Here is a 20684-nt window from a genome sequence, read left to right as displayed (position 1 = left end):
AAACTTCTAATTACTATATATGTTTAGGACCCTTTTAGATTTTTTTTCCCCCAACCAGGTCTCCATTTATCCTGATTTCTTATTTCTGGTCACCTACTACCAGCCCACTGATCAAAGTCTAGGATCTACCATGTTTACCTCATAGTTTTGTATATTTGGTACAGCTTATATTACAGGCTCAAAGGATATTCCAAATAAGAAAATGTAAGGGGGAAGAGACATGAAATACTTCCTTCAAATAACACAAATAATCGACATTTGAAAAGTTTACTGAAAACTTTTATTGTAATCAAAAAGTGACATAACGGGGTTGTAATGAATTCAGCAAATCATTCTGCTGATATTTTAGAACTGATACCAGCTTTTGCCAGGCAATTAAAAAAATTCAAATGTGAAAATTTCACAGTACAGTAAACTCCACCCCAACTAATTAATGGTGGTTAAAAATAATAGGCCCTAGCAAAACCTCTCATGTTACATGGTCACAACTCACAATTCTGTACAAAAGTTCGTGTTATAAAGCTCTGATGTAAAAATCAAATAATCAAGCAGCAATATTTTAAGTGCAGCACAGGGTCTTCCATATCATTATTTACAAGGCTTGAATCTCTTTACATTATAACAAAATTTAATACAGATGACTTAGTAATTAAGTCAATTTTTAAAATCTGTCCTTCTATACAGGGACAGATTTCACTTTTTGGTCATCCTTCTCCTTCTCCTTTTCTTTATCTTTGCTCTTCTTTGACTTCTTTTTCTTGTGTTTGTGTTTTTGGCTTTTTTCCAATTCTACTTCGGTGCCTGCATGCTTCTTATGCTTCTTATGTTTTTTATGTTTCTTGTGCTTTTTCTTTTCCTTCTTCTTCTTCTTCTTTTTGCTGTCCTGACTCTCTGCAGAGCTGGCACTACTGCTGTGGCTTCGGGTTTGGCTTCCAGAAGGGCTATGACTTCTACTTGGACTAACACTAGGGCTGCTTTGACTCTGGCTCCTGGCTGTGCCTATCTGGACACTTGCTGCCGTGTCCAGGCTGTCTTTTGTTTTCTCCACGACTTTATCTTTCAGTTCCTTAGAAACTTTTCCTGAAGTCTCCTCCTCTTTTACAGACACATTGCTTTCACTGTCACTTTCATTATAGTCTGGTTCAAAAGCAGCTTCATCAGTTTCTCTAGTTAAGTCAGAGGAAAGTCGAGAGGAGTGACTTAACTGCTGTTTCGGCTTGACAGCATTCTTGTCAGTCTGCCCAGGAACTTGCTCTTTTTCAATCTGTGGGTCTGGTGGGTTAAGCACATATAGTAATTTATTGCCACTTGATTCTTTATTGTTCCTTGCTTCTAACATGTGCTTCTCACGATCTTTACAAGGATTTTTATCTACAGGTTTTATTTCTTCACTTGGGCGTTTAGTATCATAAGTAGCTTTGTGATCATGAGGTTTTTTGTCTCTTGAGGGACTGGAACTGCTCTTTTTGGAATCTCCTGTTCCTTTTTTGGGCAAATCTCTCTCCTCTCTTGGCTTAGTTTTCTGTCCAGATGCAGAATCTTTACTTCGCGGAGGAGAGTCTTTCCTTCTTGTTAATTCATTCCTTTCATCTCTACGTTTGGAACTTGAGTACTCTCTGTTGTCGTAGTCAGTTTTTTTGTCTCTGTTGGGGGTAAAGTCTTTAGTTGAGGAACCTCGAACTGAATCATGCTTATCTGAAGTTCTTGTCTCTTTGGAAGATTGAGACAGACTTTTAAAATTCCCTTGTTCACTTAGACGGTCCAAGTTACTATCTTTCTCCGGCTGAGCACTGTTCTTCCTCTTTTCAGGGTTTTCCTTCTCTGAAACTGAATGATCTCGATCTTTGGTCTTTCCCTTTTCACTGGAGGCAGAATTTTTTGAACTTTTGATCTCATGCTGTATAAGTTCATGGCTCACTTCCTTGGTGAGTTTCTGAATTTTCTCTGATGACTCACTTTCTTTTTCAGTATACTTGACTGTATTTAATGGTTTAGTGCTAACATTTTTAATAACACTGGCAGGTTTTCCTACATTCGATATAGGCTGTGTGGTCTTAACATCTTCTTCTTCAGATTCAAAGTCATCTTTATCCCATTTGGACTGAGGAACCTGAATCATAATAATAACATCTTCAGCAGGAGCTGTATTGTCGTTATTATATTCTTCCATAGTTTTAATGACAGTTCGTTTTGTATCTGTTTTTTCTTCAGATTTCCGCACAGGACTGCCTCCCGTTGAGCTCGTACTAAAAACAATTAAAATATTGTTAAATAATGAAGAATTTAATGAAGAATTTACTTTTACTGAACATTGGTTAAGTATAATAAGGCTAACTTAAACATAAATGTCCTTTTAACTCTCAAAGCCATTGGTGCTACTCTAATAGATTAAATGATTCAAATGTAGGACTGCATAAAAACAAATGTGGCTCACCCACAAACTGATTTACAATCTTCAACTCCTTTCATTAAAGACCAGTCTAACCAGTAAACCAGTCTAACCCCTTCTTAATTAACAGACACTTAAAGTACAAGCATGGATAAAATTAAAGGATATTCTCCCCCAAAACAAACATCTACATCCAACTACCCATAATCAGATACCTGGTGTAATCCACAAGCGTTGAGCTGGATCCCTCAGCTCCAGCTACTTTTCGTCTGACTTTTCCTTTCACTTTTTCTTGTTTAACTTTGCTAGATGTCGACTCTAATTTTTCAGAGGGTTCTTTTGTATTAGATACATTTTCTGTACTTCCAATTTTTTTACCAGTTTCTCTGTTGAGCTTGATTTTTTTGGCTGGGGCAGTTGAGGATGATGAAATCTTGTCCTTCTCAGGGGTCCTATCCATCTTTTCAATATCTGGTTCCATTTTGCGCTTTGGTGATGGTTTTACTATTTCAGTTACTTCTAGTTTAGAGATTTTCATTGAAGAGGACTCAAAATCTTTATCTACACTTTTTTCTTCGGTTTTTCTTTTTCTTTTTTCTCCCTTGCTGTCAGGTGGCTTACTTTTCTCACTAGGCTTCTTGGCCTTTTCTTCCTTATTTGTTAATTTTTCTGATTTGACATCTTTGGAATAATCCTTCTTCACTTTTTCCTCTTTGACTGGTTTTGTCTCCTGGTGTTCCTTTGCTGACTTAGAGTGAGCTTTCCTGGGGGTACCAATGATCTTTTCATCTTTTTGGGAGGAAGATGATGACTTAGCATTGTCAGTCTTTGGAGTCTCCTCTTTGGCTTTTTTAAGTGGAGGTTCAGATCGAGGAGATTTTTCACGCTCTCCATCTAGTTTTTCTTGAGGTCCCTTAGCAGGTTTTGCAATGTTTTCTTTTTTGGACACTGTAGACCCATCATTTTTCCGTTTGGTCTTGTCACCTTTTGCTTTTGGTTTGTCTTTCTCCCTCTTGTCTTTTTCAGACACTGATTTAAAAGTGATAGATTCTGCATCCATTGGTTCATCTCTAACAGGTGTCGCATCATCTCGACTTGGGAGAACAAACAATGAGTCAGTTTTATTTTCTTCACCACTTGTAGGTTCTCTCGATTTCCTAGAAGTTTCTAACAACTCAGGGTTTAGAAAACCTTCGCTTTCCTCCCCCTTTCTTCTTTTCCTATGTTTCTTATGTTTGTTTCCTTTACCATCTCCAGGAGCATTTTCACTCTCCTTCTCTTTCGACTTTGTGTTGTCCTTCTGATTGTGACTGTCTCTTGTTGAAAGCTTTTCTGGATAGTTGCCACCTAAGTTTCGACTTCTATGACTTTGTCCACCAGCATAATCTTCTCTGCGGCCTCTTGTGAAGGGAGAATTCCTGATATTAAGAGGCAAAAACCTCTCTGGAGAAAAGTTCTCTCTATTTGCTGATGGTCTAGGCTGTGCTCCAGTAGCATAACCTATTTTATAATACTTTTCATACCACTCTCTATATTTTCTCTCCCATTCTCGGTAACGCTCTTTTTCAAATGGGTCTCTAAAATCAACACTCCTCCCATAATAAGCTTTCATGTCATAAGGTGGCGGAACTTCTCTGTATCTATTAAAATATTCACGTTCTGTTTCCCCTTGAGGCACATTACGTTTATTGGGAGACTGTCCCCTAAATGCTTGAGGAGATCTTGACCGTGAATGATATCGTCTATATGGGGGTGACCTTGACCTAGATCGATGATATCCATGAGATCTAGACCGTGAACGGTAATTTCTGCTCTTGCCTCTGCCTCTTCTGGGGTATGGAGGCGATCGTGAATAGGAACGAGAGTGTGAGCGGCTAAATGATCGAGAATAAGAACGTGAACGTGTTGAACCAGATCTTGACTTAGAATAAGTATAGGAACTTCTTGAATATGATGAACCACTATAAGGAGATTTAGACCTAAAAACAAAAACAAAACAATAATTGATAGTTGAGAAATACATACAAAATAAAATACAGATTCAGATTCTAGCATGCTCTCCTCACGGTTCCATTTTTTATATCAAATTTCATCTTAGATGATTAAAGAGGCACAGTGACCTCTACTGGAATGGAATAAAGTACACAAAGATCAGAGCAATCACTTGTTACAAAACAAAAGTGAAATCTTGACAATTAGAGTGAAGCGCATTAATGTACCGTGAGTTATATGAGCTAATTAAGTTAACACTAAACAAAATGCCAATTAAATTTAACTTCCTATCTGGTTATTTAAGTAGGAGTAATTTCTTTGTCCTACGTCGGCCAATAGTCTAGCTTTGAAAGGAACCACATTTCAAATGTAAGCTTAAAAAAATAAGTCTTTTAAACAAACTTCCAGGGAATTTTTATAATTCAGTTTTTCTATTGATAAAGCAATTTGTAGTCTACCACTACTTCATTAATTATACAGGTTAATGTTCCAGCAAGAAGCTGTAGCCTCAAGTAAAAGGGTCCTCAGAATTGTTCTTCAGCTATTCTTCTATTTCTCTCCTTCCACAAACATTTCCCAATTATTTCACACTACAAATAACTTCAAGGGACAAGGGCAATTTAATCCCCGTAACTGCTAGTTCTACACAATAGAATTTACATTGAGACATTATTTCAATAAACAGATATTGGGAAATAAGCTACATGTCCATTTCTATAAACCTAGACCGAATCAGAAAAATTCCATAAGTGCAATGTTATTTATATCCATAGCTAATCCCTGGATATTCAAAGTCCCATTTGTAATTCTGTTGTGAAGGCTTGCAAAACACTAACCTGGAAAATGAGCGCCTACGCTCCTTTTGAATCTTTTTGTATTCCATCAATTCCTTAGCAAAATCATTTGTAAACTCATCTAGCTTGGACTTTTTCTTTTCCCTAGTAAAATAAAGTTAAAGAGTGAAAGTTAACAAAAACCATTTAAGAAAACTAACAAGACAAATGTAATTAGATCATGAATGAAATGAATGAAATTGCCATTAGTTTTCCATTTTAAAACTATAAAAACTAGGAATCCCTGAGGAAGTTGCTTGTATGGCTTTGGTTCAGTTTTTAGGTGATTTTTCTTGTACTAACTGGAAACACTAGAAAATGTTTCCAAAGATACCTGGCTTAATGTTACATCAGAAAATGAAAGTGTATGAGAATTTCAAATTAAAACACTCACTCTTCTTTTAGCCGTCGTTGTTCTCTATAGAATTCTTCCCTGGACAACGGGGGTGCTTGTGTTGTTGGGATGGTATTTGAGTGAGCTGTCTGCACTCCCGACGATACCCAAGATGTCGATAAATTGGCCGGGGCTGGAGGAAAGCCTGGAGGAGGGACACTATAGCCAGCAGGTGGCGGCTGGCCAGGAGGAAACTGAGGAGAGAACTGTGGAGGAGGCACACCTGGAGGGAGAGGAAGTGTATGGGGTGGGGGCGGGTACAAAGGAGGGGGTGGCACAGGCACAAAAACTGGAGTTGCTGGTAGTGATGGGCCTTGAGTTCTCTGTGATCTTTCGCTGTGGTGTCGTCCACGGTTTATACTTCTGGAGAAATAAATTCCGAGATATTATTCCTTCAAACTAAAATCACCCAAGACAAGTAAGCTTGTCTTTTCTATTCATAATTATCTTTAAACTTACAAAAGATGGAATATAACCAACTGTTCAAATAAGCAGAGGAACACTTATTTATATGTAAATATAATTATAAAGGCCACTTGAGAACCTAGATGATACAAGTTTACAGGGCCTTCTCTCTATGGAGATGCTATATTTATAAATTCTCTTGTGTGACTTCCTAATCTGTGCTTTAAAAGAACTGACAATGTTAATGCCTCTCTGACAGAGAGGCCTCCCCCAAATGCCTTCCAGACCAAAATCTTCAATGAAGAAAAACCACTTCCTGTAATCTTTTGAGGTAGGAAGTGTATAAATAAATGATCTTTCTTAGGTACCAGTACCTAAGTACTAGGTATTTTTGACATTTTATATTTTACATCATTTTATTTTTCTGACAGAAAAACATTTCTCTGTCATTAAAATATTTCTGGTTTCATTGCTTTTGGTTTTTAAAGATTGTATTTATTTATTCATGAGAGACACAGAGAAGCAGAGACACAGGCAGACAGAGAAGCAGGCTCTCTACAGGGAAGCTCGATGTGGGACTTGATCCAGGACTCCAGGATTATGCCCTGAGCCGAAGGCAGCACTCAACCACTGAGACACCCAGGTGTCCTGAACGGGTTTTTGTTTTTGTATTTAAAGTACTTTTTTTTGGTTTTGTTTTTGCAATTAAAGTACTTATTTGTTACGTTTTTTTAAAAAAATTGAAGTATAGCTGACACACAAGGTTACATTATTTTCAGGTGTGCAACACAGCAATTAAGTCTACACCTGATGTGAGGCTCACAATGTTAACTATCTGTCAACCATATCACACTATCAGAATACCATTGATTATATTCCCTATGTTCTTCCTTTCATCCTCAAGAAAATAAGTACTACTATTAACATTTGTAATTAACTAAATATCAGTGTTTTCTTTCAAAGAGTTGGGTGAAAATAACCGTACTGACCAGTTTCTGATTGGTCCCTCATCAAAGAAATAGTGGCTTCTTTAAAAAAAAAAAAAAGGGCTTATTTCTGTTAAACTTAAACGTTCTTTAATTTATAGATAAATGCCACAGAATAGGAGGGATTTAGATTTTAACCCTCTTTTCACAGCCTAAATTAGTAAATATTGTCTTCTATTAGCATGTGATCTAGTTAACAAAGCTACTTAGCAATTCTCAATGAAGCCCTAGAAAATATCCTTAATATTCTTGCTAGAGAGTTAATTTGGAGGCCCTTTACCCTGGTGGTGAGTGTGACCTACATAATAAGACCTAGGGCTTACTTCACAGACTAACATTGCTTTTGCCTGTCCAGGGCAAGAGCCCCGAACAATCTCTTGGTCTCTTCTTTTGGAAAAGAGAAGGTGGGAGAAGATTCAGACAATGGAGTCCAGAAGAGAAATAAATGCAATTCTTCTTCATGTTTGGGAGGTGAACTAGTTAACTTTCATCTTAAACTGGCACTTAAATATTGTCTGGGCCTTAAGGACTTCCTTCTATCCTCAAAAGAGTAAATGTAAGCTAATATTCTCCTGTGTGCTGGGGCAAAGTAGTCACTGGGAAGGAGTATTAAAGATGTAGCCCCAAACCATCATTTAAAAGATTAAATGTAATCTGTTTTTCTCTAGGCCTCAGGGGCAACTCCTGAGGACTTAAGTAATTAAGATAAGCATAAACCAAATGACCGCCCTTCCCAGCCACTGGAGTGCTTTAATTTCTTTGTGTTGTATCAGATTACAGTTTTCCAAGATTTTTAACAAACCTACCTGTAGCAGCTCCTTTCCCCTCTTCTAATTTGCTGTGGTGGAGAAACCAGATATCCAAGCTTATTGGAACTGTTGGAAAGAAAGATAAAGTGGGCCTGAGTATAACACACAATCTTAGTGCACAGACTTTAAGACATATATTTTAACTATTCTAGAAATGTTTTCCTCTCCCTGACCGCTATTCTGAAATTGTTCCAGATAGAGAAGATACGGGCAAGTATTACATTTAAACTATTTTTTTCTGATTATTTTGACATTAAACCTCAATGTACAAAACTTCTGCAATACTGCATTCCATTTAGCATTCTACAAGTAACTGCAAATTTATGGTACAGAAGAGAAACAGAGCCCTTTTATCTGCTGGGCACTGTGCAGGTGAGGTGAGGAACTAGCACCATTCTAATTCTACAGATGAGGCAATGGAGCTGAGGAGTAAAACTGTATGCCCAAGATTATGTAGCTGTTAAGTGCAGGGGCTAAGATTCTAACGTGGGACTACCTGTCTCCAAATCCTGTATTCCTTCTACTGACACCATCTGCTAAGTCTCTCAACATGGCATATTTTTTAAAATAAAAAATTTGACTTATCTCTCAAACAAAAAGATCAAAGTTTAAGAGTATAAGCCAGCTTATATAAATATAAAAACTGGCTTATATAGAGTATAGAAACAAAAAGGACTATACATAGACCATAAACAAATATATGAATTTTTAATGCCATAGGCCATCTTACAAAGATCAAAATTCTTTGTATTTCACAGGACAGAAAATCATACCCTACAGATTTTTTTTCCTTTTTTCTTCTTTTTTTTTTCCCCCAGATTTTAATATGTAATAAAATATCACTAACAGACTATTTTCTTTTTCAGACTATTTTCAAAATGAGAAATTCTGTTTTTGGTAGCCTCAATATCTGTTTACTCAAATCAAAGTTTGAAAATCCATATTAAGGCTAGGAAAAAGTTTAATTTATTTACACCATAAGTGATTCAGTATGTAAATAAAAAAATATTTTCAATTACTTATCTATTCACTAAATGAATAGATAACTGAAGAGATAACTTATCTATTCATTCCTATCAAGAACACCATTTGGTAAGACATGAAAGTGAAAAGAACAGATAAGAATTTACATTTTACCATTTTAAGAAAAGAATTACTCTTTAAAGATTATTTATTTTTCATGAGACACACACACACACACACACACACACACAGAGAGAGAGAGAGAGAGAGAGAGAGAGAGAGAGAGAGAGAGGTGCAGAGACACAGGCAAAGGGAGAAGCAGGCTCCATGCAGGGAGCCTGACATGGGACTTGATCCCAAGTCTCCAGCATCAGGCCCTGGGCTGAAGGCGGCGCCACCCAGGCCGCCCAGATTTACTCATTCTTTTAGGAAATAGTTCTTCACATAATCTTGGATTTGTGACACTAAACAAAAACTATGTTAACAGGGCATTTACAAAAGAGGAGTTTATAATAAAAAATATCAAGAAACACACTAGATTCTAATTTCCATTATCTAGTTCAAAAGCAATCATCTGGAGATTATTTTAAACATATACTTACTGTTCCCAACCTGGTCGACCACCACCTGGACGAGCAGTATTTATTCTTACTGGACCTTGGAAACAAAAACAATGTAAATATGAAACCACATGTTAAGTAAAGTTAAAATTATTTCTGAAAGGAGAAAATGTTCAAATCAAAATGATTTTACTCACCAGTTGTGGGGATCAACTGTCCATGCAATAGTGACTGTCCAAGCAAAGATGGGGTTCCAAGTACAGGTACCTGGTAACCCTGTAGGATAAAAACACGAGTAAAAAGACAAAGTTAAAAAAAAAAAAAAGAAAGAAAAGAAATAAAAAAGAAACAGAAGAGTTAAAAAAAAAATCAGAGAAAAACCAGAAGAACTATATGACAAATCTCCAAATTTAAGAGCCAACTAAACTTACCTTCTCCTCCATAAGAGCAGTGATTGCAATTGAAGAGGCCCCTTTTGAGTGCTCTGGTGCAAGGGCTGCAGCTGGCAGTATTTTACTATCAGAGTCCCTATAAAACAATGTAGTTTGCAAGACATTAAAAAGTCATCAGAAATAGAGAATTAAGAGTAAAAATATTACATATTATCACTAAGTCTGTTTGCCTACCACCCGCATTAAGGTGAGTTAAATCAAAGTTGATGAAAACTTTTGAGGAAAGTGCAAAGTGCTAAGTAAAAAGGAAGTCTCCTTAAGAAGTCCCATCTGTGATAGTCATGACAGAAACCAGTTGAGCTGTAAGAATAAAACTTAAAAAAAAAAAAAAAAAAAAAGTCAGTGTGGGACCTAAGGAAGACAGAATTAAGAGTAAATTCTACTTCCAGCTCTACCACTGAATCAAAGAGATAGAAAAGCCAAGAAACCCTGAGACTTATTCCCACTTTAATCACAGAAAATTAATCAGAGGTCTTCCATATACATGTGAAGGTCCCAGTCCTCAAGATTTTGTTTCAAAAAATCTGCACAGACTTCTGACACCTATTTTTTAAAAAGGTGGTTGATTCTTTAAGAATTTATGGACCAGGGATGCCTGGGTGGCTCAGTGGTTGAGCGTCTGCCTTCGGCATGATCCCAGGATCCAGTCCCATATCGGGCTCCCTGCGAGGAGCCTGTTTCTCCCTCTGCCTCTCTCAATCTCTCATGAATAATAATAAAAAAGAATTTATGAATCACCGGACTACGTGGTCCAAGGTCCTTTTAGTGTCTGAAGTGGTAGGATTTAAATGAGTTTTCATTGGTCTTCTATATAATTAGGCTCCAAAATAATTTTTTTCCCAAAATAATTAGTTTGACTTCTTTACTGCCACCAATGTTTTATTGCCTCTACTCTACGGATCCAAATTGTGTTTAGTTCTGCTCAAATCAACTCTTTTCTAATACCATCATTATGGCCACAAGTGAATTCTCTTTATGATTCGACATTTAACAAAGGTTGTTGGCAACTTGTATAGTTGTTGACCTTGGGATGCTTAATCATTTGCCAAGTGAAATCTCCATTTGCTTGTTCCTCCAATAAGAACAAGTCATCTCTAACAGGGAAATCTTTAGAGGAAGGTTACTTTATTGAGTCCCCCACCTTACTCACCCCAGTGGTTCACAAGAATTCGTACTGCAGGACATTACAACTGCTAAAGCAACATACATCAATAAAAAACTGTATTACCGATCTCACTTATTTCTGAAAAATGAGATACACAGACTTACCGGAAAGGTCCATCTGATTTTTCTGAGTGGACTGATATGGAGACTGTCGCAGTTATATCAGGTACAGGAGCTGGAGTAGAAGACGAATTTCCAGGCACAGGAGGAGCCAAGGAAGACGGATTAGAAGTTAATGAAGACATAGAAGGAGCTGAGTGAGTTGATGAAGAGGTCACTGGAATCATCAAAGGATCCTGTTGTCTTGATATTGGAGATCTCATCAAAGGTTGTAGGTTCCGCTGAATGAGTGGTCTTGGGGGTGGTATTGGGGGTGGTGGTGGGGGTAATTGTTTTCGTAGTCTTTTTGTATAACCAGTTTCATTTTTGAAGTTATTAACAGCCTACAGATATCAAACAGAAAAATGCAGGAAAATATAAGGTTGTATTTACTCAAGTACAGTTTAAATAATCAAAAATTTATAAAAAAAATTTTCAGGGATACAAAGATAGCTACCTGTCGTAAGAATTTATTGGCAATTAAAGCATCAGGAGAGACATCATTTTGGTGGCATGTAGGACATGTATGATCATCAGATTCCAAGAGTGCTGTTCTTATACCTATGTAAAATATTTTAAATATTAATAAAAGCAGAGCACAAACTCGGTGTACAGGGAATGAATTACAAAGACCACTTACATCTGGTTCAGTTACATGACTGTTTCCAAGCATACATCACTAATCATTTCTAAGATTAAGAAACTCGGAAGTAAAAGTTCTCGCCTGATAGTACTCCTGTTCTAACATCTCTCTACCTTAAAAGCAGAGGTCATAAATATAATTGCAACAAACATTTAAGTTGAGAGAAAAAGCATTCTTTTCTAAATATTATTCTTTTTCTAGTTCAGGGGAGTATTATAAGGGAAAAAATAAAAATCAGATATAGTCTAGAAAGATAAAACTTTATGTGGTTAACAGGCTTTTAAAAAAGCCTCACGAGGGCAGCCTGAGTGGTTCAGTGGTTTAGCACCTGCCTTCGGCCCAGGGCCTGATCCTAGAGACCCGGGATCAAGTCCCACGTTGGGCTCACTGCATGGAGCCTGCTTCTCCCTCTGCCTGTGTTTCTGCCCGGCCGCCCGCCCCCCCCGCCCCCCGGTGTCAAATAAAATCTTAAAAAAAAAAAAAAAAAAAAGTCTCACGAGAAAAATACAGGGTAAAAACCAGCAGCGTTATTTAGGCAAGCAGGTCAATGATGCCTACCAAACAGGACATAGGACAAACACTAAATGACAGATTCACCGACTATGCTGCAAAATAAAACAGCTGGGAGTAAGTGATTTGCTAAATCTGAGACGTACTTTGACACAAATCTTAAGGGACTTCTTAACTTTGGTCTTCACTGAAGAGGCTCCCAAAATAAAGATTTATATTCCAAAGCTATGTTTAGAAATGAAAAAAGGCCAGAGCAGGACTGAGCAGTGAAATATTCAGATGATGCCATTTTCATCTGGGTTAAGAAGGGGCAAATTTAGAGTGTGGCAGAAAAAAACCAAGTGCTCATATAAATGATCAGAAAAAAAGTCACAAGCCACCACATGACAAATGTTGGGTAGTAGGTTTACAGAGAGCAGTTCTCAATCACACTTAGGAATTTTAGAATAAGCTATTTTTCACAATTTAGGAAAGGGATTTAAGTACCATTTAAAAATACCTCAAGATTATCTAAGGCCCAAAAGGCTTTCAAAAATTTGCATACCATTTAAAATGTATAGGAAACAAAAATCCTTCATTTTATAAAACCTACATCTTTGTGTACACCTACACTGAAGGTACAAGTGGTCCATTTTAATACTTAGCAGGACAACGACACTTGTTTAAAAAAAGGGGGGGGGGCAGCCCAGGTGGCTCAGCAGTCTAGCACCGCCTTCAGCCCTGGGCCTAATCCTGGAGACCCAGGATCGAGTCCCATGTCAGGCCCCCTGCATGGAGCCTGCTTCTCCCTCTACCTATGTCTCTGCCTCTCTCTGTGTCTCTCACGAATAAATAAAATCTCTTAAAAAATAAAAGTAGTGACAAAGACGGTTGCTACTAAATGCTCACTGATGAAATGACCAATTATCGACATTTTGTACTTCACTATTAAAACCTATAGCATTGCTAAGAGCCTTTCCAAGTAAACACACAGAACATTCTAAGATCTAGGCCTTTGAAGGGTCACCGTTTCTTACATTCATCGCAGTAGCTGTTTCCACAGCAGGGAATGACAACAGCATCAGTCATAATATCTTTGCAGATGAGACACAACAGTTCATCTGGGATAGGATCATCTTCTTCTGAAGAAGAAGATGGCTCCTCTGGTAAGAAAGGTGGCTTTTCTTTCTTCCCAATTGCATACGCTTCTCTGTAAAAGAAGGTTTTACTGTTTCAACACTGTTAAGAACACAAAGTATTTCCAAGATACATACACACATACACATGTTCTACTATACCATAATGGGAACTTACAATTCAGTATGATGCTAAATTTGTTTATACAAGTATAATACCTTCCAAAATAAGGGAGTAGTTATGAACATCCTCCCCCTAAACAACAAAAAAATACATAGAACAAAATCCTAAACAAGTACAACAAAAAAAGATATGCTATAAAACTGGCTAAAAGGATCTTAAAAATCCACAACTCTACAACTGAGGGCCAGAGAATAAAGGGACACATTCAGTGCCACAAATTTATGTTTAAGTGGCAGAGACAGGATTTGAACTTAAGACAGGACAACACCCTAACCACAATTTTCTCTATCCTACCATGTTACTTGAAAAACAAACGAAATTTCCCCTCCACAGTACAGTCTCCAGAACGTGTGAAGGTATTAAAGAGTGAATGCCATACCATGGGAAAGAGAAATTGGTGTTGACATTACACAATCAAGGGGGATAGCTCAAGGGAAATAGAATGCCACCAACCACAGCAGTTGCTAGAAGTAGACTGCAAAACCAGTGGCCTACTTATAATCACTATTTTAAAAGACTAATCTATTTACAACCAACTAAGAAATATTACTAAAAAAAAAAAGAAATATTAAGGACTTAAGTGATCAAAGTTAATGTGTTACAAAACTATAAAGTAACACTTCCATCATTTGGGGTCCATTTTTTAGCAGAAGAGCATTTTGCAGAAATGTAGTATATTAAATATATTAAAAGGAAAAAACAACACACTATTCTCAGACTTGTCACCACTGCTTGAACACCCCCATCTTCTTCTTCATAATCAGGCAGGTTTATAAAACACAGGAATTCCTAGATAAATTCTTGCTACCTCATTTAGGAACAGAGTGTGTCAATCTCAATGCTGGAAATGAAAGAATCTCAGCTGTACAGAGTAGGGTACCTTAGGTGTGTTATTTGTGTTGCAGTTGCTCCATAGACATCACCACGATTCCAGAAATAAGTATCAATTTGCTTATGCCCCATTGTTCCCAATTTGTGAAAGAGGAGTCTCCCACTGCCCAAGAGAGAAAAGAAAAAAAAAAAAAAAAAGAGGAGAAGAGAGGATAGAAAAAGAAACAGAAGAAGAGTCTGAGTTGCTTATCAGTGGTGTTAGTGGAGAGGGTGAAAGTTTCATTTAAAATATTTGGGCTCCCATTTTCCCCAGTATTTGCTGTGTGTTTGGCACAAATGGGCTTTTGTATTTCAGCATTCAAAAGCAATGAGTTAATTATTAGTTAGGGTTCACAAAGGTGGTGTTAATTTTTCCAACACAAATTTCTATTTAAATACTTTTACTTGTATATATTATATTAAGATGAAGCGGTCTGCTCTTAAATTGTGTCTGTAAAAACCATCCAATTCAACCTAAGTTGTTTGGAAGCATGTATGAAACGTCTGAATTAGAAACAGCATAACAACAGACTGCTCTAAGATGAACCACAAAACACAGGATGGTGACGGAGAAAAAATAGATGCGGGTGAAACCGAGAAAGTGAACAGGGTTGGGAATTCAGAAGAATATTCATTCCTACCCATGAACTAAAATAATTAGCTACTCGCTAAAGGGCATACTCAAAACCACACCATCTATTCCATATCATTCTGTATCAGAGCTATCTTACTCCATCACCCTTACCTGCTCACTACACTGCATTTCAACATGACAGTATGAAGCTGAGGATAACTGTTCTGCATATTTTCTCTGGGTCACTAAGAACATGGCCAGCTACTCTCTAAATTGATGTTTCTCAAGGTTATGTACTGAGGACACACTTCATAAACCACTGGAGGACTGGTTAGAGAACATAGTCTAATAGCACAATTAATACTGTGCTCCATATTATATGAGTTCACAGTTGCCCAGGGCAACTGAAAAGGTAATTAGATGTATCAATAAGGGCAAATAAAATGAGAAGTCATCTAATTGAACTATATCATGAGGTTTTCACATCTATCGTAAATCTGACTCAAAGTAAAATCTGAAAACCCTTTCAAAATAAGCATGAAGCAGTAGCATACGGCACTGTAAGTCTTTTAAACTAATGGCTTGTAAGATAAACCATATTTCAGAATCTTAACACTCACACAGTATATCCAAACTTGTTCAAGAGAACTCAGTTTTTCATTTATTCTTGGCACTTATATTTGCCTTGACATCTTGTAGAATGTTTATGCTTAAGCCTTTTATTTCTCAAAAGGATTAAGATATTTGTCTTCTTCACTTAAAAAATGTAAATAGCATATAAGGTTATGTGGGAGTATGTATGTGAATGAGGAAGAAAGCAGGGTATGACAGAAAAAGAAAAAAACCAGAAGACTACAAGGGAAGTGGCACTCAGTGATAACAAAAACCCCAAAATTCATTTTAAATTTGCATTTAATGGAGCAGACTGCAGCCTCACATTCTTCACACAGAAATGCAACACACGGAGACTAACAATAACGGTCTTACTATACAATGCTCACAAGAAATCCAAGTAGCCACATTACGAGCCCGAGATTATACAAAGTACTGGCGCCTGGCCGGAAGGCGGCCTCACAGGTCATACCTAACTCGCATACTTACGCATCTATAGTTGGTATTGCGTATTTTCCAGTGTTGGTAAGCATTGCACCTTTCATGTTAGGATCTTTCACTTCCATCATAAAACTTCTGGGAATACCAGTGCTCTTTTTAATCCTAGGACCAGATTCAAAGTTTTTATCCTATTCGGAGGGAAAAGGAGAAAGGAGAAAGCAAGCAGTTACCTTTAGTATTAGCTAACATGCAATGCTTATTAATTGCTTCTCTTATTTGCAGTGCTTTATACATATGATCTCATTTAATCCTCCGTTGGGGGAAATACTGCTATGAGCATCTACATCTCACAAAGAAGTGGTGACAGGTCTGAAAAATCTCAAGTAGTTTACCCAAACTCACCTAGCCATTAAGTGACAGAGCCTGGGCAATCTGGCTTCAGAGCCTGTGCATATTTGCCATTGTAACAGAGAAGGCAGTGTTCACCAAGAAATATATGATAACTAAGAAACTGTTAAGAAAAATAAGGTGTACCACAGTTTCTACTTTGGACTTACCCCATTTGTTGGGCAATTCTTAATATAATGGCCAGGTTTACCACAACGAAAACAGGTATAAGACGGAGGTGGTGGACCTAGAGGTTTCTTCATGTAACTGAAAGGGAAAAAAAATTACATGTACACGAAAACTTGAAAAAATAATGCTTTTGACTGGGGGGGGGGGGGAATCCACCCCAAAGTACCTATTAGTATGAAGCATGTATGGACTTACTTGATTGGGTCGTATTCATGGCCAGATTGCGACATCATTGCTTTAATTTTATCTTCTTCAGAAGCATTGGCTTCAGCCAGATTGGCAGTCTGTTTAACAGGTAATTATTTGACACACACATTAGAAACACATTTAAGACCACACAGCCAAAGACAACACCACTCATCCTGTAAAGAGCAGTATCTAATCTTGCATAAAACCTAAAACCGAAAGCTATTTACATGTTTAACCTAGAAGAGGCACTGGGAGCTCCTTAGGTCATTACATGATGTTTGGGTGTCTGCAGGGCTGAGGAAGGTCTTTCTGGGGGCACTCAAACCTTAGACCCTGTTTGTACCTTAAATTAAGATTTGCGTAGGACTTCTCTAATGGGTTAAAAAACAGATTCAGGAAACACTTGATATTTTAAACCTTAAAAATAATTCAAGTGTCACAACATAAAGACTTAATGCTTACAACTTGGAGGTAGGGGCTGGGTAGAATAACTGAACATATTACACAGCTGATATTATGCCAGAAAGGCTCTTTTAGTAGTAGCATCAGTTTCAAAGTTAAGTGCAAAGCACCCGAACTGAGCACTCATAATTTTAAATCCAAGTCTCCAAAGTTTTACAAATTTCATCTTTAAGGTATTATATACAAAATGGTCTAGATATAAGCAGGGTCTAAGGGAGTGATTCCTAATAACTTGAATCTTCAAGCATCTAGCACTCACATCAGCCATTCACTGGGTTTTATCTTTACATTCATCCACAAAACAAGCAACCAGTTTTAACATTTTATTGTAATTTTAAATACAATGAATGCTTAACATTAACAGAGCTTAGAACAACAGCAACATTTACAGAAAACTGGATTACAGATGTTGAACAACTAATTTGTTTGAACCCAAACATTAATTTACAAATAGTTAAAAAAAAAAATCCCCCAAACCTCCAAAATTCCCCAACTGCTTCCCACAAAGAAACAATGGTAGGAACAGACCAAAACTCAAATATGGTCCTTACAGCACATAAGAATTAAAACCGTGAACTATAAACTGCTTAAGATGTTAACTCTATGCTAGACCACGTTGCATTAGAAAATTGTAAGAGGATGGTTTCAGCCCACTTTCTGTTTTAGAATCAATTTTAATGTTTAGTATTCCCGGAACAAGAGCTTAGAAAGCTGTATTTGTTACTAGGACATTTTGGGGGGATACATTCTAGGGGAAAAGGATACAACCTATAACAAAGCCAAGGATAAGACAGGGACAGCACTAATGGAAAATCCATCTAACTCATTAATCTTGGTTGCTAAGTTTGGTTTTACATTTCTGATAGTAGGGAAAAAAGGATTTTTGGAAAACTGAAAGACTTCCTTCTTGATCCTCAAAATCTGCCTATTCCATAATATAGGTCTTTTTTTTTTTTTTTGGCACGATTTGCAAGCTACATCTATTGTTGTAAAAAGTAATCCATCACTAGTGCTTTCCCAAACAAAAGTACACATTGTTGATCAGAAAATGCAAGCAACTTTATCGCAAAACATGGCATATACAATTATTTCAGGAGGTAACAATTTGCCCCTCTGCCAAACATACACATTGGTATATTCCTGCAAACAGCTTTATACATTTACACAATTCACGTAGTCTGTGTTCAAACAAATTAGGTTGTTTAAAACTTTTTCTAATGCAGACAGACTACAGGTCTATAGCATAAAGAAACAATTGTTAACACATTTAAAATGTTGACCTTCATGGGATCAATTCAAATATTCAAGAAATAACCGTGCAATCGTCCATGTAAAGGAAAGCTTCTATTTTGGCTGCTTAAAGAAAGTCCACATAATTTACAGCCAAAACCAGGGAATTCCTCCAGAACTTTGTTAGTTTCCAATGTATAATTAAACAAAATGTATGAGGGAAAAAAAAAAAAAAAAACCAAGTAAGTGTAGCTTCATGTGTTTCTTCTGTCTTGAAGATGAACAACACTCCAACATTATGGTGAGGCTGCCAAAATATTCCCCCTATCTTCTCAAAACGGCAACTACTCTTTACAGGATAGTAATAATGTGTACAAGGTTTTCGCAAAATATATCCTCCCCCAACCCCTCTTCAAACGATTGTTCCACATTAAAAAAAATACGATGTTAGAAAAAGATTTATATTTTCAAGAATATATATATACCTTTGTAAGCTGGGCCAGAGAAATAGACGCAGAAGAGTCATCAATCTGTTCACAAAAAATTAAACACACATTCAAGTTCCACACTGAAAACATCTGAAAGTGATCATTTAGTCCCTACTGCCACTTAATGTTCAAATATTGGGCATTTTCTTACAAGTTCTCTAAAGAATGTTATTTCCAGTTTTAAGCTGAAATTGTAGCTCACCCCGCTTTACCCTTCTCTACATATTTCACACACAGTAAAAGTTAAAGGGGACTCAATTACAATGAAAAAAAAATCAACAGGGTAAAGAAAAATATATCACAGAAAATGTATTCAGAGCATTGACTAAATATTAAAGAGTCTCCTGTCTATCAATGGTCTCTAAATTTGATAATGCTCAAGACAATGTACACTAGATAAGAGAATAAGAAATCTTTCTAAGCTTCCTGGAATGCCATTATATAACATTGTAAAAACAAGCAGCTCTTTAAAGGCTCAGATAATTGCTTTAATAAAACAGCTCCAACATAATTGCTACTTTTTTCTCTTTTTTTGAGCATGTACTGTTCAGTTTGAATAAGTTTGTTTATTCTCCCATACAAAGAGTAAGAATGGCTTCTTGCCAAAAAAAGGAAAAGAAAAAGAAAAAAAAAAAAACCCACAGCTTTATCAATGCAAAGATGTTAAGCCAAAAAAAGGGAAACCTAAGGCAGCCTGGGGCAAAGGCAAACAGGGCTACTAGAAGATGGACTTTAATGTGCGAAGAAAGTTAATATAATCAAACAGAGCAAGTATTATATATTGAAGGATATAAGAGGGATTTTAAAAATGTATTCTCAAATGTAACTCTAAAAAATTTTAATTATTTGATCCCCTGAAATGATTTTAATACCAGTTTTTTAAAAAGTATATGTGTGTATGTGTACACACACAGACACTCCTTTAGCATTTAGTTCTAAAGATAGTTCTCTGTAAGTGTACCAAAATGAAAACAGTATTAGCTTCCTATGTAGTCATTGGGTTGCTTATTCAACAGGTCATAAATTTCTCATGCATTATTGGTCAGAACTCTTGTTTAATATGGAGAAGATATAACAAGATGTCTGGGTCAAAGAAAAACAACAAAAACAGCAACAACAGCAAAGTGACTTTCCATCAGGTATTTTTCAAATATTCCAGAGAACTAAGAGTATTAAAATAAAAGCAGCATGACTGAGAGCCCCAAACAGAGATATTACCAGTTTCAATATGAAGTTTCTTTTCTTTTTTTTCCAATATGAAGTTTCTTATAGCACAATACCTACCACAGTAGGAGTTCAATAAATAAAAATGTTGAGTAAATTTAAAATACATCTTATAAATATCTTAGGGTTTTAAAAGTTAGTTTAATGGATATTATTACTGGGATGCTTACTTAAACAAAAAGTTCTTACCTCCCCTTTGAGTGGCTACAGAGTTCATAATGCACTAACTCCACATTCCTAATACACAAATATATAATCTACCAGTGGGTTCTTATTCTCATCTAGCTTTTAAGTGGTCTTTTGTTACAGAACTAATCTCAAAGAGAAGCTTAAAGAAAAAAACAAATACACAAATATCCTGTTTTTATCCAGAATAAATTCTGATCCTTCAATCTATTTTGAAAAGGGTTACATTTTATGTCAGCTAGGAATTACTCAAATTTAAGTTATAAGAACTGAACAAATTACTGTCAAGTATCATCTATGTTTCTAACCAAAGAACTTAACAGCTTTTCAAAAT

The 20684-nt window shown here is 36.5% G+C and overlaps 1 protein-coding gene across 2 annotated transcripts in view; it reads right to left on the bottom strand.

Moving 5' to 3' along the window:
* Nucleotides 1-257: 257 nt before the first annotated feature.
* RBBP6 (RB binding protein 6, ubiquitin ligase) overlaps nucleotides 258-20684 on the bottom strand; it is a 31267-nt gene continuing 10840 nt past the window's right edge. The window contains exons 4-18 of one of the 2 annotated variants that reach the window (XM_055339654.1): nucleotides 18938-18982; nucleotides 16767-16855; nucleotides 16553-16649; nucleotides 16044-16183; nucleotides 13216-13388; nucleotides 11504-11607; nucleotides 11053-11390; nucleotides 9763-9859; nucleotides 9529-9607; nucleotides 9374-9428; nucleotides 7806-7874; nucleotides 5609-5971; nucleotides 5218-5319; nucleotides 2605-4368; nucleotides 258-2246 (exon numbers count right to left, since the gene is read on the bottom strand). In XM_055339654.1, the coding sequence (XP_055195629.1) occupies nucleotides 677-2246; nucleotides 2605-4368; nucleotides 5218-5319; nucleotides 5609-5971; nucleotides 7806-7874; nucleotides 9374-9428; nucleotides 9529-9607; nucleotides 9763-9859; nucleotides 11053-11390; nucleotides 11504-11607; nucleotides 13216-13388; nucleotides 16044-16183; nucleotides 16553-16649; nucleotides 16767-16855; nucleotides 18938-18982 (5085 nt within the window). In that variant the 3' untranslated portion in view covers nucleotides 258-676. The remainder of the gene's footprint in view (nucleotides 2247-2604; nucleotides 4369-5217; nucleotides 5320-5608; nucleotides 5972-7805; nucleotides 7875-9373; nucleotides 9429-9528; nucleotides 9608-9762; nucleotides 9860-11052; nucleotides 11391-11503; nucleotides 11608-13215; nucleotides 13389-16043; nucleotides 16184-16552; nucleotides 16650-16766; nucleotides 16856-18937; nucleotides 18983-20684) is intronic. The other variant, XM_055339655.1, reaches the window with a different exon arrangement.

The sequence above is a fragment of the Nyctereutes procyonoides genome, unplaced genomic scaffold (assembly GCF_905146905.1).
Source record: "Nyctereutes procyonoides isolate TBG_1078 unplaced genomic scaffold, NYPRO_anot_genome, whole genome shotgun sequence".
Lineage (NCBI taxonomy): Eukaryota > Metazoa > Chordata > Mammalia > Carnivora > Canidae > Nyctereutes > Nyctereutes procyonoides.
The sequence above is the reverse complement of the archived record's forward strand: the minus strand, read 5'-3'. Positions and strand labels throughout refer to the sequence as shown.